Source organism: Giraffa tippelskirchi, chromosome 6 (genome assembly GCF_054371585.1).
Source record: "Giraffa tippelskirchi isolate mGirTip1 chromosome 6, T2T-mGirTip1v1.2.pri, whole genome shotgun sequence".
Classification (NCBI taxonomy): domain Eukaryota; kingdom Metazoa; phylum Chordata; class Mammalia; order Artiodactyla; family Giraffidae; genus Giraffa; species Giraffa tippelskirchi.
This window is the reverse complement of record NC_137280.1, coordinates 88,640,206-88,666,090: the sequence shown is the minus strand read 5'-3', so window position 1 is coordinate 88,666,090 and position 25,885 is coordinate 88,640,206. Positions and strand designations below refer to the sequence as shown.

The 25,885-nt window shown below is 52.7% G+C and overlaps 1 protein-coding gene across 9 annotated transcripts; it reads left to right on the top strand.

The window, feature by feature from the left end:
• Window positions 1-2,488: 2,488 nt before the first annotated feature.
• ZSWIM4 (zinc finger SWIM-type containing 4) lies at window positions 2,489-25,090 on the top strand. Of its 9 annotated transcripts, XM_081501497.1 has the most exons (15): window positions 3,570-4,205; window positions 4,589-4,653; window positions 5,071-5,272; window positions 6,919-7,266; window positions 8,602-8,750; window positions 8,834-8,984; window positions 10,155-10,322; window positions 11,130-11,486; window positions 12,756-12,893; window positions 13,226-13,480; window positions 14,177-14,312; window positions 18,592-18,746; window positions 20,616-20,779; window positions 22,424-22,505; window positions 23,005-25,090. In XM_081501497.1, exons 2-15 carry the CDS (start codon window positions 4,645-4,647, stop codon window positions 23,862-23,864), a joined length of 3,174 nt encoding a protein of 1,057 aa, XP_081357623.1. In that variant the 5' UTR covers window positions 3,570-4,205; window positions 4,589-4,644; the 3' UTR covers window positions 23,865-25,090. The 9 variants fall into 9 exon arrangements, with proteins under 9 accessions (XP_081357620.1, XP_081357619.1, XP_081357621.1 ...); XM_081501494.1 differs by lacking the exons at window positions 3,570-4,205; window positions 4,589-4,653 and adding an exon at window positions 2,489-2,831 and having other exon boundaries at window positions 11,136-11,486; XM_081501493.1 differs by lacking the exons at window positions 3,570-4,205; window positions 4,589-4,653 and adding an exon at window positions 2,489-2,831.
• The last annotated feature ends 795 nt before the right edge of the window (window positions 25,091-25,885 follow it).

The following is a 25,885-nucleotide window of genomic DNA, read 5'->3' as shown; positions in this document are numbered from 1 at the left end:
TCCCGTTCACTGGCTGGGAGTGCCTGCTCTGGTTCAGCATCTTGGGGCACTCACTGAAGCATCGTCAGGGACAAGGACCAGCCACATACTAGATGCTGAAGGGGGCCGCTTGGAACAGCCGGTCCGCGGGTCCTGTTTGCCAGGGGAGCAGCTGAAAGACTTGTTTTGCTGAAGTTCTGCCTGCTTCTCTCCTCACCCATTATCCCTTCCCCATACTTCTATCTTTGCCTCAAATCCTTGTAAGAAAGACACGCTTTAATAAGTCAAGGGCTTCCCAGGCAGGCAATGACTCCACCCCTCTAAGCCTCAGTTTCCCCATCTGAGAAATGGAGATGACATCCCCATTTTGCAGCATTGTCAGAAAGCTTAAACTTGATCATGTGTCTGAACAGCTACAGCACACCATAAACAATCAGTACAGTATTATTATTATTGTTTCTTTTGTTGTCATTGTGGTCAGCTGTGGTTTCTCAAGACCCACAGAAATTACAATGCAGTGCTGTCCCATAGAAATGACCATGCAAGTTGCATACGTAACTTGACATGCCCTGAGACTCGATAGAATAAAATGAATACACAATGAAACCGGTGGAGTTAATTTTAATAATGTATTTTACTTAACACAAACTTACCTAAGATAGCATCATTTCAACATGTAATCAATATAAAAAAAGTTCTTAAGTTATTTTGCCTTCTTTTTTCCTACTAAGTCTCTGAAATCCAATGTGTTTACATTGATGTGCTTAGTCACTCAGTCGTGTCCAACTCTTTGGAGCCCCATGGACTGTAGCCCAGCAGGCCGCTCTGTCCATGGGATTCTCCAGGCAAGAATACTGGAGTGGGTAGCCATTCTCTTCTCCAGGGGATCTTCTTGACCCAGCGATCAAACCTGTGTCTCCTGCATTGTAGGCCGATTCTTTACTGGCTGAGCCACCAGGGAAGTCCACGCACAGCCTAATTCAGGCTGACCCCATTTCAAGGACTCAAAAGCCCACTTGTGGCCAGTGGTGACCATACTGGACAGTGCAGGTCAGAGAGAGTTTACTGAATGGTGGGTTGGGGACTGGCCAGAACGTGCAGCTGTGAAACTGGAAATTCCTGGAAGGAAAAAGCCAGAGTTTCCATATAGGGAGGGGCAGGGGGCAACAATTAGACCAATTAGGAGCCAGCTTGAGTTTTTCCTGCTCTGTACATCATTTCAGTGGAATGGGAACAGGCATAAGTTGGTTTAGTCAACAAGATATATCTAGATTGTCCCACTGCTGTATGTCCGGAGGTGTTCAGGTGCTGGCCTTAAAGTAGTGCATCAGCTGGACAAACTACTGCCTCTTGGAGCTCACCATGGAATAGGGAGAGACAGAAGTTAAACAACTGCTGAAATGATAAAGAAACATAATGATAACGGAGAGAAGTGTGGCAAAGGGGAAATGCAGGGTTCTCTAAGGACATGGAGGTGGCAGGGGCCATGGTGGGCAGAGGCCGGGGGCACAGGTTGGGCTGGGGAACTGCAATGAGCACCACCTACTGCTTCAGGGTCAGAGATGTGGCCTAGACAAGTTGAATCAGAAAAAATAATCAGAAGTGGTCAGATTTAACATCTATTACTTTGAACTTTATGAGATTGTCATTTAGTGTATCAAAAATGGTTGAAAATCAGTAATTTCATATGACTCAACATAATATATGGAGGAGGAAATGACAACCCACCCAGTATTCCTGTCTGAGATATCCCATGGACAGAGGAGCCTGGCGGGCTACAGTACATGGGGTCACAAAGAGTCGGACACGACTTAGTAACTAAACAACAACAATATATGAGGCATAGAATGGATTGGGGGTTCTTATCTTGGAGCTCAAGAATGGATTTGAATTTGGCTCTATTTCTAGAGAGGGTGTCCGCAGCCCCCATAAGCTCTACCAAGCGACCTGTGATCCCTCCATCCTGCAAAGCATCAAAACTTGACCTGGCGCCCAGAGAGGCTGTTTCTCACGCCACACAGCCCAGAGGGAGGATGGGCTGAGAGGTTGCCAGGGGATCCCGCCGCTCTGTCTCGCTCCCGGGCCGAGCAGTGTTGATTGTCCCCTCGCGGCGCCCGGAAGCGACCCTCAGTAAACAAAGCCGTGTGTGGGCGCAGCCCCAGCAGCCCTGGGAGCGCTGTCCAACCCGAGGGGGGCGGGGGAGGAATGTTGTGAATGAACCCAGGACCCGCCCCGAAACTCCGCATAAGGCCGGCGCTGTGGGGTCTCCTCCCACTGTGATTGGCCTTCGGCTCTTCGTGACTGACAGCCCAGCTCGCTGAGCGTCCTGATTGAGTAGTCCCGAAAAGACGGACAGTGCATGTAACGAATGAACAGCGGCGACTTGGATGCGGATCTGGTGGTGCAGCCAACGGTGGAGGAGGACCTCGGAGGCCGAAGGGGGGCCAATGGGGACTGGCGGCGGGGGCGGGACAACCGTGTAGGATAAAGCGGCGGCTGAGGCAGCTTCATTGTTGTGAAGCGTGTTAAAGGGGCCGCATCACCCTGCTGGCCCGGGGGTGGGTGCGGCGCGAGTCCCGGGGCGACCGAGCACAGACCAAGGTCAGGAAGGTGGGCAGGAGTCGTGGGAGCCGGCGAGGCGGAGCAGGCTTCGGACAGAACCCCCCCAACAGGCCCCGCCCCGGCCCCGGCCCGGCCGGATGGACCCCCCCGCGGCCAAGCGGAGCCGGGGCTGCCCCGCAGGACCGGAGGAGCGCGACGCCGGGGCCGGGGCCGTGCGCGGCCGGGGCCGTCCCGAAGCGCTGCTGGACCTCAGCGCCAAGCGAGTAGCCGAGAGCTGGGCCTTTGAGCAGGTGAGCTAGAGGCAGGGTGGGGAGGAACCCACTCCCAGCTCCTTCCTAGACATATCTTTTCCTCCCCCTGCCCAGACCCCAGCCTCCGGACCTGTCCCCAAAGGAGACGCCTCCAGAGATCTCCAAAATCCTTAATTCTGCCCAAGACATCCCCTCATCCTCCCATTTCACTCCTTCCACCCTCATCCCTTCCTGGGACAACTCTGCTCTTCAGCCCACAAGACCCAGGAATACCTCAGTGCCCCATATCCAACTGGGGACCCTTTTTCTCCTCCTGCCCCGTGGTCCTCTTACAACACCGCATACCTCTCTTGTCCCACTTTATCCTCATCCCCAGTTAGGGCACCCCATTCAATCCTCAGTCCTCTCTCCAACTCTTACAACCACCCCCACTTGGGAACAGACCAGATCTCAGGACCTAGAGACCCAACATTTCTGACCTACACCCCCTCAGAGGACTCTCCCATATATATAGATCCCAGGCCCAAGACACCCCTTTCTGTCTCCGATCCCTGCCTCCAGCCTCCAGAACCCACTTATCCCATGGAGGCACCTTCTTCTCTTGTCAGTCCTTCACTCAGGCCCTAATACACAACCCCCTGTCATTCTGGGACCACCTCCCACCTGGGGCTGACCCTCCTGACTGGCTGCAGAGATTACTCCATTGTCAGAGTCCTCCCTCCCCATTACCTCATGCCGACCCTCCCCTTGCCCCCAGGCCCCACCCTCAACCATCCCAGTCCTTCCAGAGTTTGGCAGCAAGTGCGGGGCCAGGGTCTTGCTACCTCGACAGGTGCACCTGGAACCCTGCCCCTGTGGTTTCTGGGGGCCCTGCCAGGATGGCCCCAGGGCGGAAGCTATTAGAGTCAACTTTCTCAGCCTTAGTGGAGTTGTGGCTAGGACCTGACCAAGGCTTCCTCAGCCCCGACGGCTCTGTGTCTCTTTGGCTTTGGGCGGCTTTCTTTGCTCCCTGGCCTCATAAGAATTAGGGAGTCTGCCTCGACCAATGGGTCTGGGCCAAGTGTGGATGGGGCGGGCTCTGATTCATGGCCTGGAAAATCCCTCCTTAGTCATCTGCCAACTGTCCCCAAGGCCCCAGGCGAATCACTGGTCCTCCCACTTCCCTTTGAAATCCAGGACTGGGGACTCTGAAGGGTCCTTGCTCCTTCATTGTGTGTGAGACCCTCAGGACAATCTTAAAACCTTCTCCAGGGCTCCCATGTACCTGCCTCAGACAGGTCTGGCCCTAGTAAAGGTCTTACCCCACAGAAGCTCATGGAATTGTCCGCAGCTCTTTGGCAGTTGGTCTCCTTCTTTCTTTGAGGAAACTAGGGCACAGAGAGGTTGAGAAACTCGCCCAAGGACACCCAGCCAGTGAGTAGCAAGCCTGGATTGGAATGTAGGCTCAACCAGCTCAGTTCATTGCCCAGAGCCCCCATGGGTGGGCAGGACACCCGTCCCTTCCTGGGGACCCTTAGAAGCTGGAATAGAGAGCCTGTCTTGGGACCTGGAGCTCATCAGCTGTGGGATCCTGTACAAATGAATTCACCCTACTTCTGAGCTTAGATTCCGCAGGCTGTCAAAGTATTGGGTTGTTGCTGGTAGAATTAAGGGTATTTAATATACATAAAACATTTAGCACAGTGTAGGCTAAGACTGTGTAGGCCTGATCACTCATCTTCTGATCACTTTTGTCTTCTTTCCTCCTGCCCCACCCCCACCCCGCAAGCCTGAGGGGTGAGACTACCTTCCATTAGGATCCTGAGACCTGACATTCAAGAGAGAAGTGACAGAAAGTTCTAGAACACTAACAATGGGCCAGGTATTATTATAAGTGCTGTATACATTAACGCATATGTAATACTCATAACACCCAGAAGGCAGGTGCTCTTAACATCTCCTTCTTACACTTGAGAAAAACTGACGCTCAGAGAGGCGAAGTGACTTGTCCAAGGTCATGCTACTTGTTTTATTTAGTTATTTTGGGCTTATGTCAGGTCTTAGCTGTGGCAGGTAGGATCTTCACTGTGGCATCTTTCGTTGTGGTGGGTGGGCTTAGTTGCCCCATAGCATGTGGGGTCCTAGTTCCTGGACCAGGGCTTGAACCCACATCCCCTGCATTGGAAGCCAGATTCCCAACCACTGGGCTGCCAGGGAAATCCCCAAGGTCATGGTACTTGTAAGCAGCAAAGTCAGGGTTCCAGCACCCGGGTCTCTAACACAGCAGCCCTTCCCACAGGTTGAGGAGCGGTTCTCCCGTGTGCCGGAGCCAGTCCAGAAGCGCATTGTGTTCTGGTCATTTCCACGCAGCGAGCGGGAGATATGTATGTACTCATCACTGGGGTACCAGCCCCCGGAGGGCGAGCATGACGCCCGGGTGCCCTTCACCCGCGGGCTGCACCTGCTGCAGAGTGGGGCCGTAGATCGTGTGCTGCAAGTAGGTGAGTGCCTGTCCCTCCAGCCCTGCCAGGGAGGCCAGGGGTCCAGAGCATGTGTGGAGGAACAGGGAGCTGGAAGATTCCAAAAGGCAGGCTTTGCTGCCCAGAGAGGGTTGTACAAAACATTCTGAGCTCAGGATCAGGGATCTGCCTCGACCTGAGTCAGCTTAGTTGGGGGGTGAAGGTAGAAGTATGAGACAGGGAGGAGGCAGTGGTTTTGAGGAGCGATTATAAACCGGAAGTGAGAGGAGGTTCCAGACCTCAGGCAGTGGGACCCAGGAGTCCTCTGGGGCCAAGGTTTAGAGCCAGAGGTAAGAATGATCCTAGACTTCAGGCAGCAGGGTCCTTGGTAAGAGTTGGTGGCAAAGTTTGTGTTTTTTTTAATATTTATTTATCTTTTGTTGGGGCGTGTGGACTTCTCTCTGGTTGTGGCACACGAGCTTAGTTGCCCCAAGGCAGGTGGGCCCTTAGTTCCCTGACACCAGAGATCGAACCCATGTCCCATACACGGACTGGAAGGAGGGTTCATAACCACTGGACCACCAGGGAAGTGGTGAAGTTTTAGAGCCAGTGGTGAGAGACAGTCGTAGACCTCAGGCAGAGAGATTCAGGTGGAGGTTGGGTTCATAGGTTTAGGGATGGTCTTGGACCTAAGGCAACAAGGATTTGGTGGGGTCTGAGGTGAAAGTTCACCAGCTCAGGGAGATGGTGAAGGATAGGGAAGCCTGGCCTGCTGCTGTCCATGGGATCGCAAAGAGTCAGACACGACTGAGTGACTGAACAAAGGGTGGAAGTTGAGGTCATCAGTCAGGAGTGCTCTTAAACCCCTGACAGCAGGGTCCAGGTGAAGGGAGGGGGTGGAAGTGTAGAGCTAGAGGTGAAAGATCAATCTAGACCTCAGAGAGCAGGGCTCAGATGGGAACATGGAGACTGAGCCAGAAGGCAGATGAGCCTTGGAATGCCACACTTCACATGGGGGCAGGTCACGTCATCTCCCAGCTGGAGGCAGGGACTCAGCCAAGATGACCCTCTCTGAACCATGTCAGCCTGGGGGCCCCTTTGCCTGGACATGACCCAGCCAGCCACAGGCTCGGCCACCTCCAACTGGTATGAGGAAGCTGCTGTGTCCCTGCATGACACAGACAGGGCCGGCTGGAGCCTGAGCTGCCCAACCAGTTGGATGAGCCTGGCATCTGGGCTCCCCAGGGGCCAGGGAGGGGCAGGGGGTGATGGGGTGACCTGGCCCCTAGCTGGCCACAGCAACACTTCACCCCCAAGATTCTTGGTATCTTCCCAGGAAGTGACAGGGTGCCTAGAGCCTGGGCAGTATCCATAATGATCCAAGGGCTTGTAGTAATATTATTCAGAATTAGAGTAAGAACAAGCGTTTATTTAGCACTTACTGTCTGCAGACAGTGTTCTACATTAACCCATTTCATCCTCATTACAAATGCATGAGGAGTATGCTACCTCCTTATTTGTTCATTAATATTCCCATTTCACAGATGCAGACACTGAGGCACAGCAAGGTTAGGTTACTTGTGCTAGGTTACTCAGCTGGGATTTCCACCTAGTCTTGCTGTGCGTCATTGTCAAGCACAACCCATCTCTGGGGTGACACAGCAGTGACAGTTTGCTTTTGGTCTTAGGGTTCCACTTGAGTGGAAACATCCGGGAACCAGGAGAGCCTGAGCGCCTTTACCACGTCTCCATCAGCTTTGACCGCTGCAAGATCACATCCGTGAGCTGCGGCTGCGACAACCGTGATCTCTTTTACTGTGCCCATGTGGTGGCCCTGTCGCTGTACCGCATTCGGCACGCCCACCAGGTGGAGTTGAGACTGCCCATCTCTGAGACACTCTCCCAGATGAACCGGGACCAGCTGCAGAAGTTCGTGCAGTACCTCATCAGCGCCCACCACACTGAGGTGCTGCCCACTGCCCAGCGCTTGGCAGACGAGATCCTTCTCCTGGGCTCTGAGATCAACCTGGTGCATGGTAAGGGTGGCCCAAGATCTGATGGGAGAGGTGAGGCCCCAGCTCAAAGCCACCTTGCTTGCTGTGTGGCAGGCATGTGTCACAGCATCCAAAGATAGCCTTGATCTAGGAATGAAGGTGGAGCACCACCACCTGAGGTCAAGGTCACACACCTAGGAAGTGGCAGAACCTGGATTTGATCTGGCCCTGGATAGATGAATGGTCAGAAATCAGCCAATGGGAAGATCCAGCCCCAGGGTAGGGGTGTCCCAAGATAGCGGGAGCAGGCCTGGGATCATGGATGGGTGGAGGTCATGAGGAGTATGTGTGGACCTTAGTGGGTGTCAGAGGTGGGATATGGTTAGGAGATAAACCTGGAGGTGTTATGAATTCTGAGGTGGTTTGGAGCTACAAGTGTTACTTAACTATAATGGTGGGAGGATGGAGTAAGATGGAGTGTGAATAGATGGATGAGTAGCAAGTGGAGGCATGAATGGATATTTGAGGGTAGTGATGGGTGGCTGCAGAAAGTGTTCATGATGGAGTGTTGGGGTGAACTGATGGTGTGGGAAAATGAATGGAATGAGTGGATAGGTGATTTACTGGGACAGTAGGTGAATGGGGAGTTGGTGGTACTTGGCAGTGGAGTTGGATGGGATGCGCTTTGATTAGAGAGTTTGAGGTAGTGGACAGATGGAGTTGGTGGAAGATTGGAAGGACCAAGGGGTACATGGATTGGGGGTGAGTTGATGGGTGCATGAATGTTATTATATATAGACTGACATAATGAATGGATCAGGTGTATAGGATGGATGGATGGACTAATGGGTTGGTGGGTGTTTGGGGAGATACAAATGAATGAATGGTTGGTGGAGAAAAAATAGATGGAAAGTTTGGGTTAACTGGATGGATGGATAGCATGATTGTGTGGGTCAGTGGATGAATAGGTTAGTAGTGTTTTGAGTGGTTGGTACAGATGAGTTGGAAAGACAAATAGGGTTGGGTAGGTGGATGGATGGATGGATGGATGGACTGATGGGATGGGTATGTAGATCAGTGAACAGATGGGAGTTATGGGTAGGGTGGATGATGGACTAATGGTGTAGGTAGGTGTGCTAAGGGTTATGATGTGTGGATGGAAAGATGCATGGCATGACATGGAGGTGTGGATAGACCGGTGAGTGGTTTGAATGGATGGGTAGGTGATGGCTTTGGGTAAGATGATGGATGGATGGTTGGGTGAGTGGGTTTTCAGGTGGGACGGATGGAATTTGGGGATGGGTTGGATGATTTGGAGAACTGGTTGACATACTCCTTTCCCCAGCCCACGCCTCAGTTTTCCCTCTCTCCCCACAGGTGCCCCAGACCCCACAGCAGGCGCAGGCATCGAGGATGCCAACTGCTGGCATCTGGACGAGGAGCAGATACAGGAGCAGGTGAAACAGCTGCTGTCCAATGGTGGCTATTACGGCGCCAGCCAGCAGCTGCGCTCGATGTTCTGCAAGGTGCTGCGTGGGCAAGCGCGGGGGGCGGGGCTAGGCTCCCGAGTCAGAGCCCCGCCCCTTCTCACCACCAGGTCTTGGCACAGGTGCGAGAGATGCTGCGGATGCGTGACTCCAATGGGGCGCGCATGCTGATCCTCATGACTGAGCAGTTCCTGCAGGACCCCCGCCTGGCCCTGTGGCGGCAGCAGGGCGCCGGCATGACGGACAAGTGCCGCCAGCTGTGGGACGAGCTGGGTGAGTCCCAGACCCCAGAAGCGGAAGCGCGGCAAGCACCTGGGCTCGACTGCCCTGAATCCGTCCTCATTCACTAGCACCGCCAATGTACAAGGGCTGTACTGAGCGCTGGGGCTACCACAGGCAACAAAAGAGATTAAATACCTGTCCTCAGGGCTTCCCTGATAGCTCAGTTGGTAAAGAATCCGCCTGCAATATAGGAGACCCCGGTTTGATTCCTGGGTCTGCAAGATCCTCTGGAGAAGGTATAGGCTACCCACTCCAGTATTCTGGCCTGGAAAATTCCATGGACTGTATAGTCCGTGGAGTCACAAAGAGTCGGACTCTGAACGACTGAGCGACTTTCATTTCTTCTTCTCAGAGAGCTGACACCTAGGAGGGCAGACAGAGACGAGAAAATGCCACAAGGCCATTAGGCCAGGGGTCAACACACATTTTCCATAGGGCCAGATAGTTAATAGTTTTTGCTTTGCAGGCTATTTGGGTTTTGTCCCAACTATTTGATTTTATCCGTTGTAGCAAAAAAGCAACCACAGGCACATAACAAAGTAGGCATGGTAACATTCCAATAAACTGTATTTATGGACACTTTATTTGAATTTCATATCATTTTCACAAATCACAAAATATTTTTATTTATTCCTCACCCCCTCCACCATTTAAAAATGTAGAATTAAATCTTAGCTCACAGACCATTCAAAAACAGGTGGTGGGGGACTTTCCTGGTGGTCCAGTGGTCGAGACTTTGTGCTTCCAAGGCAGGGGTGCAGGTTTGATCCCTGGTTGAGGAACTAAGATCCCACATGCAGCACAGCTCCCAAAAAAAAAAAAAGTGGCAGGGTTGATTTTCTTCATGGGTGGTAATTTGCTGACCCCTGTGATTGATGGTGATAAGTGCTACAGAGAAAAAAAAAACTGCAAGAGGAGTCTGGCAGCCAGGGTGTGAGTCCTGACTTCTGTCTTCCCGGCTGTGTGACTTTGAGCAAGTGACTTTACCTCTCTGAGCCAGAAAGTGAAGAGAGGATGAATTGCAACCTCAGAGGCCCAAGGTGAGAGTTAAGCAGAGACCAGTGCTCAGCAAACAGCAGGCACTCCATAAGTGTGTGCTGCTCCTGCTGGCATGAGTGTTGAGCCTCCTCCATGCCCACACTGGCTCCCCTCCCTCCCCAGGGGCCCTGTGGGTGTGCGTCATCTTGAGTCCCCACTGCAAACCAGAGGAGCGGACGAGCTGGCTCCAGCTGCTTAGCAAGTGGGACAAGCTGGACGTGTGCCCGCTGGAGGAGGGCAATTACTCTTTTGATGGGCCCAGCCTGCAGCCCACTGCAGCCCTCATTCCAGGTAGGAAAGGGGTCCCTGCCATTCCCCCCAACAAACCATCCCTATTGCCTGTGGCCTAGCCTCCCTATCATGGCGCTCTGGGGGAAAACGGAGGCAGGGCGGAGGAGACTAGCCCTTACCTGCCTCCTAGCCAGGAGACAGTGAGTGTCCAGGGCAGGGGCAGCAGGCAGCCTGAGGGACAGTGATGTGAAATACTTAAGATACCTGTAGTTCTGGGCTGACTCAGTCTCCTACTGGCCATGGAGGCAGAAATCAGGTGGGGGGAAGGGGAAACAGAAAGAAAAGGAAACAGGTATTGAGAAGAGAAAGACAAGTAAAGACAGGCAGAGAGGGAGGGAGAGAAAGAGGAGGAGAGAGAAAGAAATTGAGTATGGAGGGAGAAAGATGGACAGACCCAGCTGTTCATTTGTGGTGGCTCAGACAGTAAGAATCCACTGCAAAGCAGAGACCTAGGTTCACTCCCTGGATCAGAAAGATCCCCTGGAGAAGGGAATGGCTACCCACTCCAGTATTCCTGCCTGGAGAATTCCATGGACAGAGGAGCCTGGCGGGCTATAGTCCATGGGGTTGCAAAGAATCAGACACGACTTTTTCATGTCGGACACTTTCACTTTCATGAAGGACTATGATAGCTCCCCTGACACACACACAACTTTAAGTCTTCTGAAAAAATTGGGGGAAATGATGGCACACTCATCACTGTACCCAGAGTCTAGGCCCAAGCTGGCACTTGGTGGGATAGAACTGTCCACTGCCTAACTGCTAGGGCCCCCCTCATGGGGCCACATTTGGGCACCCCTCCCGCAGGCCCAGAGGAGGAGGACGAGGAGGAGGTGATGGCTGCAGGTTCCCGCCACACCGTGTTTGGCCGCGCCCTGCAGGCTGGGTCGCTGCATTGGAGTGATGACCATCTGCAGAGGATCCTGGCCAGTGACTCCTACAGCCCCAACCTCACAGGCAGCGAGGGCAGTGACAAATCAACCTTTGACCCCCAGGGCCGCCCGCTCTGGCTGGGCGAGCCCTTCCCCACTACCTGTGCTCGTGTGGACACCCTGAGGGCCCATGGATACCCCCGCCAGGCCCTGCGGCTGGCAAGCGCCATAGTCAACACCCTCCGGCTGCAGCAGCGACATCAGCTACAGATTTACAAGCAGCAGAAAAAAGGTGGGCACCAATCTTATCATTGTGTCCTGGGGCTGAAGGCACAAATGCCAACTGCTGGGGACTGTGGCAACCTGGAGGGTCTGTGGGTACAACAGGAAAACAGACCACTCTAGGCGTGTTGAGCAGAAAGGAATTTAATACAGGGAATTGATGGCTCACAGAACAAGTGAAAGGGCTGCCAGATTGAAAGTCAGGGAAGCCACTGCCTGGGTTCACAAACGTGAACTTCAGAAGCACAGAGAGTTCAGCAGCCTGTAGCCCTCATAGGGGGGCAGTTCCCAAGAAGACAACCCAGAACCTGCTGGCAAACCTTACATCTGTGCCCCAGACAGCCACACACACACCTACTCACAGGTGCTGCAGAAGAGTAATGGGCTCATTTTCTCCCACCTTTCACACCTCACACAAAGGGGTCTGGGAAATGTAGTGTCTATGCATCCAGCCACATGCCTTTCAAGAACATGGACCCAGCATGGCCAGATCAGATTTTTCCAAGAAAGGCCAGAAATCTGGATTCTTTGATGTGGAATTTGCTGTTTTTTTCCTGATATGGGCAACAAATTCAAAATTGTATTCCATGTTGTATGACCCAAAAAAGAACATGTTTGTAGACTAGATATGGGGAGCAGGAGGGAGCCACCAGTTGCATTCTCTGATGGGGTTGGGTTGATGGGTTAGTTACCAGGAAATTGAACACAGGGTTTAATGAGGGAAAATGGGGGCTTTGGCATCTGAGCAGAACTCTAAACTAGCCTGGAAGCATAGGAAAAGCCCCCACCCTTCCCCAGGCCCAGAGGAGGTGAGAGCTAAGCTTAGATCCTAAGGATGTACCTCAGGTTCCCAGGAAAAAGAGAGGGAGCAACTATATTCCAGGTAGAAGAAACAGCATGGGCTGGAGCCCAGAGGCAAGGGAGAACTCAGCTTGTGTGAGCAGATGAGAGGATGTGCTTCCAGATGGGGTGGGTGTGTGACAATCACGGGGAAGCGTTCATATCAGTCCTTGAGAGCGCTGAAAGAAGTGAGAAGGATTAAGGGTTATATGGAGAGGAATGACACTGGTGGATGTTTTAAAAAGCACCCAGTTTAGCCATGCCTCGGTCTGGGTGTGGGACAGGAGGCCAGGGAGGTGAGAGCTACTGCAAAGCTCAAGGGGGCAGAGACAAAGGTGCTGGATGGGCATCTGGAGGCTGGGCTCGGGGTTTGGGAAGAGGAAACCCTCCTGGAGGGTTGGTAGAAGGGTGGGCCTTGAGCCTTTTTTTCTACCTTCAGAGCTATTGCAGAAAGGTTCTACCTGCATCACCAACATGGAAGGATGGGTGGGCCATCCCCTGGACCCCATTGGCTGCCTCTGCAGGGCACTCTTGGAGGCCTGTCGTCTAGAGGAGGAGACCCTTGCCATTTACCCAGGTACCCACACTGGGGACCCCTGGAGGAGGTGGGAGAATCACCACCCGTTGGCCATACTCCTTTGCCTAGTATTCCTATTACTTGGCCACGCCCCTACACTTGGCCTGCCCTTTGGCCAGTACCAGGTGCCAAGAGGCTTAGCTTGTGAAAGTGAGGCCACCATAGGCCTACCTGCTGTTGGAAGGTGGGTGCTACCTCCTGGTGTGTGCAGAAACTGCTGGCTCTGCATAAACCTCCCCCACCCCTATAGTATCCATGTTTAAGGTCAGGGACCACTAGAGTCCCAGGAAAAGGGGTTCCTCTCCAGTAGCCATGGTGCCCTTCTCTCACAGACTCAGGCCCTGAGAAGCGGAAGGTGGCCTACCAGCACGTCCCTGTGCCAGGGAGCCCTGGGGAGTCCTATTTGGCGATGGCGCTAGAGGTGGCCCTGCTGGGCCTGGGACAGCAGCGGGCCCTGCCGGAGGGGCTATATGCCCAGGACAAGGTGGTACGCAACGAGGAGCAGCTGCTGGCCCTGCTGGAGGAAGTGGAGCTGGATGAGCGGTTGGTGCAGGTCCTGCGCAAGCAGGCGGGACAGCTGCTGGAAGGTAAGGCCACACTTCTAAGCCTGGTTGTTCCTGAAACGTAGGGTCCAGTCCACTGCCGTGGTCTGGTTGCTGCTGGGTTGGGAGACCCAGCCTCTACCTCTACCTCCGGTACTTATTGTCTTTACATACCTTATTGTTCGGTCGCTAAGTCGTGTCCTACTCTTTGCGTGTCCTACCCTACCGATGACTGCAGCACGCCAGGCTTCCTGGTTCTTCACTATCTCCCTGAGTTTGCTCAAACTCATGTCCACTGAGTCAGTGATAACCATTCAATCATTGCATACCTTGGCAGTTCCTTAAAGGGGAGGTCCAAATTTTGGCCCCGCCCCCAGCAAGTCTGCCAGCCAATAACGGCTGCTATTGATGAGGCCCCCCCCAACCCTATCTTTGTGAGGCCCCGCCCCTACCACATAGGGAAGCTGGCTTGGCGGCGCCCGCAGAGCGAGTGCAGCCCCACCTTCACTCTGGCCACACCCTGCGTTTGAGTCCTACTCCTACCCAGAGGTCCCAAGGGTCTCTTTTCTTTGGATTTTCCAATACTTGTCTTAGTTTCAGCCCTGCTTCCCCACCCCTGGGACCTCTCTAGCCCCAACCATTTTATCTTGGGTCGGCCCATACCCCACGGGAATGTGGGGACCCCTGGGGAGAGGCAATACACGCCCACACCTGGGGGTTGAGCTTGGGTTGCCCCCGCAGGGGGTCCTTTCAGTGGCTTTGGAGAAGTGCTGTTCCGGGAGAGCGTACCCATGCACACCTGTGCCCGCTACCTGTTTACCGCACTGCTGCCTCACGACCCAGACCTGGCCTACCGCCTCGCACTGCGAGCCATGAGGTGAGAAAATGCAGCTGGGGACTCCCCCTGGGACGGGAAGGATTAGGGGATGGGAGGCTACTGGGAACCCCATCCTTCCGCCTGCACTCACAATTTAGTTCGTGCAGTCTCCCTCATGCTGGCATTCCAGGCTGCTCTGTGCTCTTGATGACTAAATATAAATATGTCATATTATTTTGAATTTGAGAAATCTCCACATGACACAGAGTTCAGAGTCCTTTTCTAGGCCAGTTTATCCCAACCTACCCAAAGCTCTCTGGAGGCAAGCAGTGTTACCACTTTCGTATCTATACTACAAGAGTCCAGATTTCTGCAAACTTGTAATTTGAAAATTAAAACTTGGTTCTCCTTTACACCCATGATACATCCTGTTGTTTAGTCGCTAAGTCATGTCCGACTTTTTGCAACCCCATGGACTGTAGCCCACCAGGCTCCTCTGTCCATGGGATTTCCCAGGCAAGAATACTGGAGTGGGTTGCCATTTCCTTCTCCAGGGCATCCTCCTGACCCAGGGATCAAACCTCGGTCTCATGCATTGGCAGGCAGATTCTTTACCACTGAGCCACCAGGGAAGCCCCATACCTCCAGTACCTATTCTTTTTTTTTTTTTTTTAATAACCTAATGGTTTCTTATGATGGTTAATCTTTTTTAAATATTTATTTATTTAGCTGCACTCAATCTTAGTTGCTGTACTCAGAATCTTTAGTTGAGGCACGAGGGATCCTTAGTTGCGACATGCAGGATCTTTTAGCTGCGGCCTGTGAATTCTTAGTTGCAGCATGTGGGATCTAGTTCCCTGACCAGGGATGGAACCCAGGCCCCCTGCATTGGGAGCACAAAGTCTTAACCACTGGACCACCAAGGAAGTTTCCTATACCTATTCTTTGCACCTTGTTTTCACTGAACTTTTGCATCTTGAAGGTTTTATCCTATCACATAACAGGTGAACCACTGTAGGGTGGTACCATGAAAAACCCAGTGTGGAACTGATAGACATTTAGATGTTGCAATGAATGACCAGGTTATCATTTCCCATGTGCACCAGCAGATCATAGAAGCAGAATATTAAAAGGTCCTGTCCATAGTAAACCATGCCAAACAAATGAAGTGAAATCTGTCTCCCACCCTCTGATCCTATCCTCCGGAGATACCTAGTAACAATTTGAGAGCTTCCCTGGCTGTCCAGTGGTTAAGACTCTGCTTCCAATACAGGGAGATCGGGTTCAATCCCTGGTTGGGGAACTAGGATCCTACATATTGCATGGCCTGGCCCCCCCAAAAAAAAGTTTGAGGTGCATTTTCCAGAATATTTGAAAAGAATAATCTGTTAAGAGCCATGAATTAGAGAACACTCTTTTATGTGCTAGACTTTTTTCTAGACCAGTGCTAGCAAATTACAACCCACGGGCCAACTTTGGCCAGCTGCCTGCTTTTGTGCAGCCCCTGAGATAAGAATGGTTTGTATATTTTTAGATGGTTGGGAAGAAATCAAAAAAATATTCTGTGGCACATGAAAAACACGTGAAACTCAAATTTCAGTTTCTAGAAATAAAGTTTTATTGGTGCAGAGCACCACTCACTCTGTTTGTGTATTGTCTGTGTCCGCTTTTACACAACAGTGACGGTTGTGACAGAGACCAAATGGCCTACAAAGCTGAAAATACTGGCTGTCCAACTCAGTGCAGAAGAAAAGGTGCCAACTTCTGATCTAAATCTGACTCACATTATCCCATATAATCTTCTAAACACCCCAGCAAAATAAGTATATTTACACCCATTTTACACATAGACAAGCTGAAGGTGTGTCCCAAGTCACGTAGCAAAGTCACTTATTTATTTTTTAAATTTTTATTTATTTATTTTATTTTTGGCTGTGCTAGGTCTTCATTGCTGCCGGCGGGCTTTCTCTAGTTGCAGAGAGTGGGGCCTACTCTTTGTGGCGCTGCTCAGACTTCTCACTGCGGTGACTTCTTTTTCACGGAGCAGGCGCTCTCTAGTGCTCAGGCTTCGATAGTTGTGGGCCTAGCTACTTGGTGGGGCATGTGGGATCTTCACGGGCCAGGGATTGAAACCAGTGTCGCCTGCATTGGCAGGTGGATTATTAACCACTAGACCACCAGGGAAGTCCAGCAAAGTCATTTAGATATTTGGAACCAGAATAGTCTTGACTCCTTTTCCATGCTTTGATTACATTTAACAGCTTTGTAGAACTTTACACAAAATGCATGTAAACAGTGAGCTGAGGATCAAAATATCTTACAGGGGCCCCCCATTGAGTCATTCAACAAACATGTGTTGTTTACCTGTTGTATGGCAGGCATTGTTCTGGTGCTGGAGATGCAATGGTGACCCAAATAGTCAAAAATTCCTGCCCTCATGGAGCTGACATTGTAGTGAGGGAGAGACAGTAAACACATTAATAGGTAAACTATGTTGTATGGCAGATGGTGACATGCAAGAAAGGTGTAGAAGGAGTTGGGAGGGGAAGTTGCACTCTCCCATGTGTTGAGCATGTCAGGAAAGAGCTCACTGAAAATATTTTTTAAATAATTTTATTTATTGGTTTATTTTTGGCTATGCTGGGTCTTCATTGCTGCGCGGGCTTTTCTCTAGTTGCGGAGAGTGGGGCTACTCTCTAGTTGCTATATGTGGGCCTCTCACTACAGTGGCTTCTCTTGTTGTAGAGCACAGGCTCTAGGCAAGCTGGCTTCAGTAGTGGTGGCACGAAAGCTCAGTAGTTGCAGCTCACAGACTCTAGAGCACAGGCGCAATAGTTACAGTACATGAGCTTAGTTGCTCTACAGCATGTAGAATCTTCCTTGACCAGAAATCGAACCCGTGTCCCCTTTGTTGGCAGGTGGATTCTTATCCACTGCGCCACTAGGGAAGCCCTGATGAGAGTGTTGTTAACAGTGGGTCAAAAATATGGTCTCTGACAAGATCAGGATATGAGCAGGGGTTGCAGACCCTTCATCTCAGGTGGTCAGGTCTTCTGATCTTGGTGAGTTTCTCCAGCCCCTTTAATCTTGCCTCAGGTGGTGTCTTGGCTGCTCCTCCCTTGATTAGCAACTGTTGGAATCCATCCTTTGGAACTCAGGGAAGTTCCTGGAGATTGGAGTCTTTACTCGAAGAAATGCCAGATAGAAAGGCCTCTGTGCCTGGGATTCCCACAGGGCTCTGCTCAGTTTCAGCTGCAGTGAACATCTTTGTCTTTTTAATTTTTACTGGGGTATAGTTGATTTACAATGTTGTGTTACTTTCAGGTGTACAGCAAAGTGAATTAATTATACATATACCTATGTGTGGGGCTTCCCAGGTGGCACTAGTGATAAAAAGCCACCTGCCAATGCAGGAGACATAAGAGACATGTTTTGATCCCTGGGTCGGGAAGATCCCCTGGAGGAGAGCATGGCAACCCACTCCAGTATTCTTGCCTGGAGAATCCTACAGACCAGAGGAGCCTGGAGGGCTACAGTCATTGGGGTTGCAAAGAGTTGGAGACGACTAAAGCGACTTAGCAGCAGCAGCAGCATACCTATGTGCCTGTATGTTAAGTCACTTCAATTGTGTCTGACTCTGTGACCCCATGGACTGTAGCTTGCCAGGCTTCTCTGTCCATGGGATTTCCCAGGCAAGAATACTGGAATGGGTTGCCATGCCCTCCTCCAGGGGATCTTCCCAACCCAGGGATTTAACCCACATCTCTTCTGTCTCCCACATTAACAAGCGGGTTCTTTACCACTAGTGCCACCTGGGAAGCCCACATATACATATACTCACTCTTTTTGAGATTCTTTCCCCATATAGGTCATTACAGAGTACTGAGTAGAGTTCCCTGTGCTATACAGTAGGTCTTTATTAGTTAGTTATGTATTTTATGCATGCGTGCATGCTGAGTTGCTTCAGTCATGTCCATCTCTTTGCAGCCGTATGGACTGTAGCCCGCCAGGCTCTTCTGTCCATGGGATTCTCCAGGCAAGAATACTAGAGTGGGTTGCCATGCCTTCCTCCAAGGGATCTTCCCGACCCAGGGATTGAACCCGGGTCTCATGTCTCCTGCATTGGCAGGCAGGTTCTTTATCACTAGCACCACCTGGGAAGCCCCATGTATTTTATACATGCAGTGAACATCTTCAACACACATCTTCCGTCTTCCTGGGTGCCCAGGGCTTTGCTGACTCTGGAGGGTAGGTTCTGGCTGAGGCAGGAGGCGTCTCCTAGAGAGGACCGAGAGTCCAGCCTTGTCTCACATCAGGCTTGCTTCTCTTCTCACCCCAGGCTGCCCGTACTGGAGACAGCGTTTCCAGCTGGAGAACCTCCCAGCAACCCGCTGGACTCCATCATGAGCAACCGCTTCCCCCGCTGGTTCATCCTTGGCCACCTGGAGACCCGCCAGTGTGAGCTGGCCTCTTCCATGCTGACCGCTGCCAAGGGTGAGGGCCCCCACCCCTGCCCCCCTGTCCTTCACATTACTCCCCTCCCTCCTTTCTCTCATTCCATTCCCCCCACTTATTTTTACTTATCCCACAGTTTTCCTTGGGGTTTCCCAGATGGTACTAGTGATAAAGAACCTGTCTGCCAATGCAGGAGACATAAGGGATGTGGGTTTGACCCCTGGGTAGGGAAGATCCCCTGGAGGAGAGCATGGCAACCCACTCTAGTATTCTTGCCTGGAGAATCCCATGGACAGAGCAGCCTGGGGAGCTACAGTCCATGGGGTCACAAAGAGTCAAACGCGACTTAGCGTGCACCTACGCAGTTTTCCTTGAGCACATTCTTTTTTTCTTTTGACCTGCAGGATCTTAGTTCCCCGACCAGGGATCAAACCCACACCCCCTGCAGAGGAAGTGTGGATTCTTAATCACTGGACCACCAGGGAAGTCCCTTCTTGAGCACTTTCTGTATATACCAGGCACTGTCCCAGATGCTGAGCCCCAGTAGCAAACAAAACTGCCCCAAATCCCATGCTCTGTAGTGTTATTCCTAGTGAGGGCAGACAGACAATAAATAAGGTAAAGAAGATAGTTATGCAGTGAGAAGTAATAAGTGCTATGAAGAGGCATGCAGCAAGTTGACATTTAAGCCACAACGTGAAGGTGAAGGTGGAGTAATGCCAGTATCTGGTGTCTTAGCTCAGCTGCCATAACAAACTACCATAGATGCAGGGGTTTAAACAACAGAAAGTTATTTTCTTACAGTTCTGGAGGCTGGAAGTTCAAGATTAGGGAGCCAGGGCAGTCAGCTCCTGGTGAGGGCTCTCTTCCTGGCTTACAGATGACTGCCTTCTCACTGTGTCCTCATATGACAGAGAAAGAGAGATCTCTGGTTTCCTCCTGTCCATATAAGGACTCTGATCTCATCCTGGGGGCACTAGCCTCATGACCTCATCTAAACCAAATTACCTCCCAAAGGTCTGCCTCTAAATACAATCACTCTAGAGAGTTAGGGCTTCAGTGTATGAATTTTGGGAGGCACAGTTCAGTCCACAGCATCTGGGAGGAGTATTCCAGGCAGAAGGAACAGCCAGCAGAGTGCCTGGTTGTATTTAAGAAGCAGAGAGGAAGCTGGTGTGGCTGGAGTTGAGTAACAGAATTGTAGGATCCAGGTCAACAGTAATAACAGTAATAAAAGTTCACATATGTGCATGTGTTCGCATGCTCAGTCGATCAGTCATGTCGGACTCTCTGCGATTCCATGGACTAGCCCACCAGGCTCCTCTGTCCATGGGATTATCCCAGCAAGAATACTGAAATGGGTTGCCATTTCCTCCTCCAAGGGATCTTCCTGACCCACAGATTGAACCCGTGTCTCCTGCAGCTCCAGCATTGGCATGCGGATTCTTTACCACTGAGCCACCTGGAAGCCACTCACATATATAGGTCTTGCCATATTAAGGCCTTTACAAGTATGGGCTCACCGCAGCCCTGTGTGACGTGTACCGTGGCATTAGTATTATCCATTGTACAAATGGGGCAGCCAAGGCATGGAGAGGTGAAGTGACTTGCTCAAGATCACACAGCTTGTGTGATTTGAACCCTGGCATCTGGCATCTGCTGGGTCCAGAATTGGTGCCCTTGACAGTTAGGGGTCCAGTGGCTTCCTCCCACAGAAAGGGAAAGGGCAGAGGAGAGAAAAAAGGGAGTGCCAAGAGTGGTCTAGGTCTTAATAGAACCATCGCCAGGTGTATCACCCTCCACATTCACACATTTGCACGTGTGTAGAAGAAAGTGTGAGCAGGTCCGGCAGCATCCGGCTGGTGCGGGGTATGCCCATGATATCCTCTGTCCCTCCCCCAACTCTAGGAGACCCCAAGTGGCTGCACGCAGTACTGGGCTCCATCCAGCAGAACATCCACTCTCCAGCCTTGCTTTTCAAGCTGGCACAGGATGCCTGCAAGACTGCCACCCCAGCCAGCGCCCCACCGGACACCACACTGCTGGGCATTGCGCTGGAGCTGGGCCTTCAGGTGAGAGCCACGGGAGCGAGCATGGGGGCGAGGCCGGGTGGGCATGAGGGCAGGGCAAGGGCCCACTTGGGGGCGGGGCCTGAGTGCAAGGTCTTTTAGGGGGCAGGACCTAAGGGTAAGCCTCGCATCCTCTAGGGACGGGGCCTCGATGTGAATGGCATCTCTGGGCGGGGCTACAGAGGAACAGGGTCAGGGAGAGGAGTCCTGAGAGTGAGGGCCTGAAGTCACCAGTGAGGGTGGGGCCTACGAATGAGTGCCTCAGTTGCAGAACCTGAAGGTGAGAATCTACTTCTGGGTGTGTGGCTGAGGACACGGAAGGGGATCACAGAGCATGCAGGCGGCCACAAGAGGGAGCAGAACCTACGTGTGTTGGCCTGGGGTTGATGTGCCATAAGGACCATGAGTGGGCGGGGCTGAAACTGAAGAGCCTGCCTACTAGGAGCTTTCTTGGGGAAAGGGCCTGCAGGGGACTGCGGCGAGGTGGCCTCACTACTGAGGGGCGGGGCTTAGGGAGGGTCCTGTGAGTGAAGAGCCACCCCTGGGGGTGGGATCTGTGGTTGAAAGTCATGGAGGTAGGGCCTGCAAGTGAGTGTCCAGGTCCTCCTCAGGGACCTGGATGAAGGACAGTGCTGTAAGGGCAAGGTAGAGGCATGGGTGCAGCTTGAGGGCATAGACAAGTATGGGGCTCATGGGGGAGGGCCTCAGTGGCAAAAGTAAAATAAGAGAATAAGGTACAGATTCAGGTGACATCTTCCCAGTGTAGAACTGGCCAGAAAAGGGCAGACAAGTGGCAGAATTGGCCTCTGAACAACGCTGTGAGGGGGTGGAACTATTGTGGGGGAATGTGGGGGTTGAGATAAGGGTGGTGTTTTGGGGGGTTTTTTTGGCTGTGTCAGGTCTTAGTTGCAGCACACAGGATCTTCGATCTTTGTTGCTCCATGCAGGATCTTTAGTTGCAGCATGCAGGATTTTTTTTTTTTTTTTAGTTGCAGCATGTGGGATCTAGTTCCCTGACCAGGGATCGAACCTGGGCCCCGTGCATTGGGAGCATAGAGTCTTAGCCACTGGACCATCAGGGAAGTTCCCAAGGGTGGTGCTTTAGGGTGGTGACCCCACTATTTAGGAGCTTCCAGGCAGGACCTGGGGTTGGGGCCTCAAGAGAAAGGCCAGCAAGGATGGTGCTTATTGGGGGTGGGACCTGAAGAAGGTGGGACCTGTAATGGCAGGTGCTTTGTGTGGGGCCTCAGGAGGAAATCTGACAGGAAGCACAGAACTTTCCAGAGAAAAGTGACTGGTTGGTTAGTTGTCCCAGGTAAGATCCATGGGACCTTAGAATAACACTAACAATAACAGTAATGGCTGGTGTCAGCTGAGCACTTTGAAGCAGTAGGCACTGTACAAAAAGCTTTACTTACTACACACTTTCGCTTGATTCTCACAACTGGGTGAGGTAGATACTATTTTTATCTCCATTTTACAGATGAGGAAGCTGAGGTCCAGACTGGTGAAGCCCCTCGCCCATAATGTATGGCTTTGATTCAGTCCTTAACTTCTGAGTTTCCTGGGGCCCCTCAGAATCCTCAACTCCCTCCCATAGGGCCTCCCTTGGGTGACCCCCTTCTCTCCCTGTGTCCTGTGCTGCAGGTGATGCGGATGACCCTGAACACCATGACCTGGCGTCGGAGGGAGATGGTGCGCTGGCTGGTCAGCTGTGCCACAGAAATCGGTGAGAGCCCCCAAGGGGACTCACGACTCACCTCCATGCAGAACCAGGCAGGCATGAGGGAGAAGCAGAGCCATTTCCCGGACCCCAGCCTGTGCTCTGGGCTAGGCCAGGAGGGAATGATGGGTGTGGGGGAGGGCAGGATGTGTCCAGCTGAGCCTGGAGGCTGGCCAGGCTAAAGTGCCTTGGAGAAGGGACAATCTCTCCAATGCTTAGCACCCACCTTCCCAGTTCCTACCCAACCCAGCTGCCCTCTGCTCCCTTAGAAAAGTAAAGTGAAATTTCTATCAAGCCTGGAGTGGAGGTAGAGGGGGAACAGCTTTATTCTTGCCTGGTGGGAACTGTAGGTCAGGGTAAACTTATACACATAGGTACACTCATGCACAGATAAATCCCTATAAAACCCATGCACACAGGGTAAATCCATTCACGCAGGGTAAACCCATGCACAGGTGAATCCCTGTCCCATGCCCGACCAGTATCACCCTCTCATTTCCCGCAGGCCCGCAAGCCCTGATGAACATCATGCAGAACTGGTACTCCTTATTCACCCCGGTGGAGGCGGCCACCATCGTGGCAGTAACGGGCACCACGCATGCCACGCTGTTGCGGCTGCAGCTGGACGCGGCCCAGCGGGAGGAGCTATGGGCCTGCGCACGCACCCTGGCCTTGCAGTGCGCCATGAAAGACCCGCAGAACTGTGCCCTGCCCGCCCTCACCCTGTGCGAGAAGAACCAGGCAGCCTTCGAGGCGGCCTACCAGATTGTGCTGGACGCGGCCGCCGGTGGCCTGGGCCACGCCCACCTCTTCACCGTGGCGCGCTACATGGAGCACCGCGGCCTGCCACTGCGGGCCTACAAGCTGGCGACGCTGGCCCTGGCGCAGCTCAGCATCGCCTTCAACCAGGACAGCCACCCGGCAGTCAATGACGTTCTCTGGGCCTGCTCGCTCAGCCACTCGTTGGGCCGGCACGAGCTCTCGGCCATCGTCCCCCTCATCATCCGCAGCATCCACTGCGCCCCCATGCTCTCCGACATCCTGCGCCGCTGGACCCTCTCGGCGCCCGGCCTGGGGCCCCTTGGGGCTCGCCGTTCTGCCAAGCCTCTGGGCGCCGACCGGGCACCGCTGTGCCAGCTGCTGGACGCGGCCGTGGCGGCCTACATCACCACCAGCCACTCGCGCCTGACGCACATCAGCCCGCGTCACTACAGCGACTTCATCGAGTTCTTGGGCAAAGCTCGCGAGACTTTCCTGCTGGCGCCCGATGGACACCTGCAGTTCGCTCAATTCCTGGAGAACCTCAAACAGACCTACAAGGGCAAGAAGAAGCTCATGCTCCTGGTGCGGGAGCGTTTCGGCTGAGGGGCAAGAGGCAGACGGTGGGGGCATTCTCCCTTTGCCCCTGCCCCTGTGGCACCCGCTTATCATCAGGGGCCTTGACGCTGAAGGCCCATGTGGCGTTTCAGTATTAAGTCAGGGAAGGAGCCCGGCAGGAGCTGGGTGGTCTTGCCTGCCATCCCCCACTCCCCACGCCCAAAAGGAGGTGGGAGGCAGGAGGTGGCATCCTGCCACGTGCATGCCTAGGAGCGTGCAAGCGAATGTGCGAGACGCGAGGATCAGAAGCCATACCAGCACCCAGAGGCCTGGAAGGGGGTGTATGCTTGTGCAGCTGGTATGACCACATTGTGAGCACCCCAGAAGCAGTAGTCAGGCTCTCCCTCCCCAAAGCTACAGGTCTGTCTGGAGCTGAGGAGGCAGCGGGGGAGTGCTGGGAAGCAGGACTCTCCAGACACTGGTTTTCGAAGTCAAAGTAGCAGACAAACCCTCCCTGTGCCCAACTCTGGGTGGATGGAGGGCTTGTGTTAGGGCATCTAAACTCCTTTTGTAACAACCCCCTACCCACCACCCCCCACCCCTGCCTCAGGGGCCGCACCAGCAGCACTACACCCTCTCCAGGCTGCCCAGCTGGGACCAATGGTTCACCCCCACTGAAGGATTTGAAGAGGCTTCAGGCCTCGGCCACATACCTCACCCCCTTATCCTGCCAGGACTCCCTTGGGTGCCAGGGTCCCAGGGCAGGCTGGGGGGTCATTACTGCCCCTCCCCCTACCTACTATTCACTAGACATACAACTCAGGAACCGAGCCAGACTCACACTGTCCTCCAAACCTGGTGTGGAAGGAGACAAGCACAGGCAAGCCAGAGACCCACCCCCACCCCCGACCCCCTCGATCTAGAAGGGAAAGGGGCCAACATCTTAGCATTTTTTGGCTGGCTGGCTGTCTCTCCCTTTCTCCTCCTCTGCCTCCCTGCTCTGTCCTTCATCTTATTCCCTCATCCCATATTTCCATCTAGCCTATCTTTCTATTTGCATCCCCAGTTGCTGTCTCTTTGGCCTCCCTCCCCCCACATTGGCCCAGGGAGAAGAAGAAAGAGTCCCGCTCCCAATCACTCTCCTCTGTCTTTTCTCCTCTTGTAATTAAGGACAAAGATCACTGCATTTTGTAACTTTTTTTTCCTATTTATTGAACCACATATTGTATTTACTTTTTTTTTTTTAAAGATTGAACACAGCTTGTTCTTTTAAACTTTAGTTTGAGACTAAAGTGTGTTCTCCTCCCCCAATGCGGCCCCTGCCAGGGCCCCCTTTTCCCCCATAGAAAATCTCCAGCCTCTTCTCTGGGAATAGCTTGAAGCGATGGGTGCAATGGGAGCCACTGCTGGTTGCATCCAGTGGTAAGAGTCCACTGCTGGTTGCATCCAGTGGTAAGAGTATGGATGATAGTAGACAGGAATGGAGAGCTCACTGTGAGCAAGCCTGGTGTTTATATCTGTGCTTTACACCTGTCATCTGTTATGACACCTGTCTGAGGAGAAAGCTGAGGCTCCAAAGTTTAAGGAAAGGGCATGGAATTTTAGAAAGTGACAGCTCTAGGTTTAGTACCTTGCTGGGCTGGGGACACTGATTGCTCACCCCAGCTGCTTGGTCCATGCAGTGCTGGGAATGGCCACTAGGGGGTGCCATGGCTCCAGACACTCGCTATTGAGGTTCCCTGTGTGCGTTCTCAGTTGCTCAGTCCTGTCTGACTCTGCGACCCCATGGACTGTAGCCGTCAGGGCTCCTCTGTCCATGGGATTTCCTGGCAAGAATACTGGAGTGGGTTGCCAATTCTTACTCTAGAGGATTTTCCTCAACCAGGATCGAACCCAAGTCTGCGTCTCCTGCATTGGCAGGTGGATTCTTTACCACCTGGGAAGCCTCGATATCGGGGTGATTTGCAAGCTTCTAAGCACGTGGCAGGGGTGGGAGGGTGCCTGTCAGGTGCTGGGTGCAGCTGGGTGGGAAAGACACAGCCCCCAAAGGTGGGAACGCGGTTTAGACT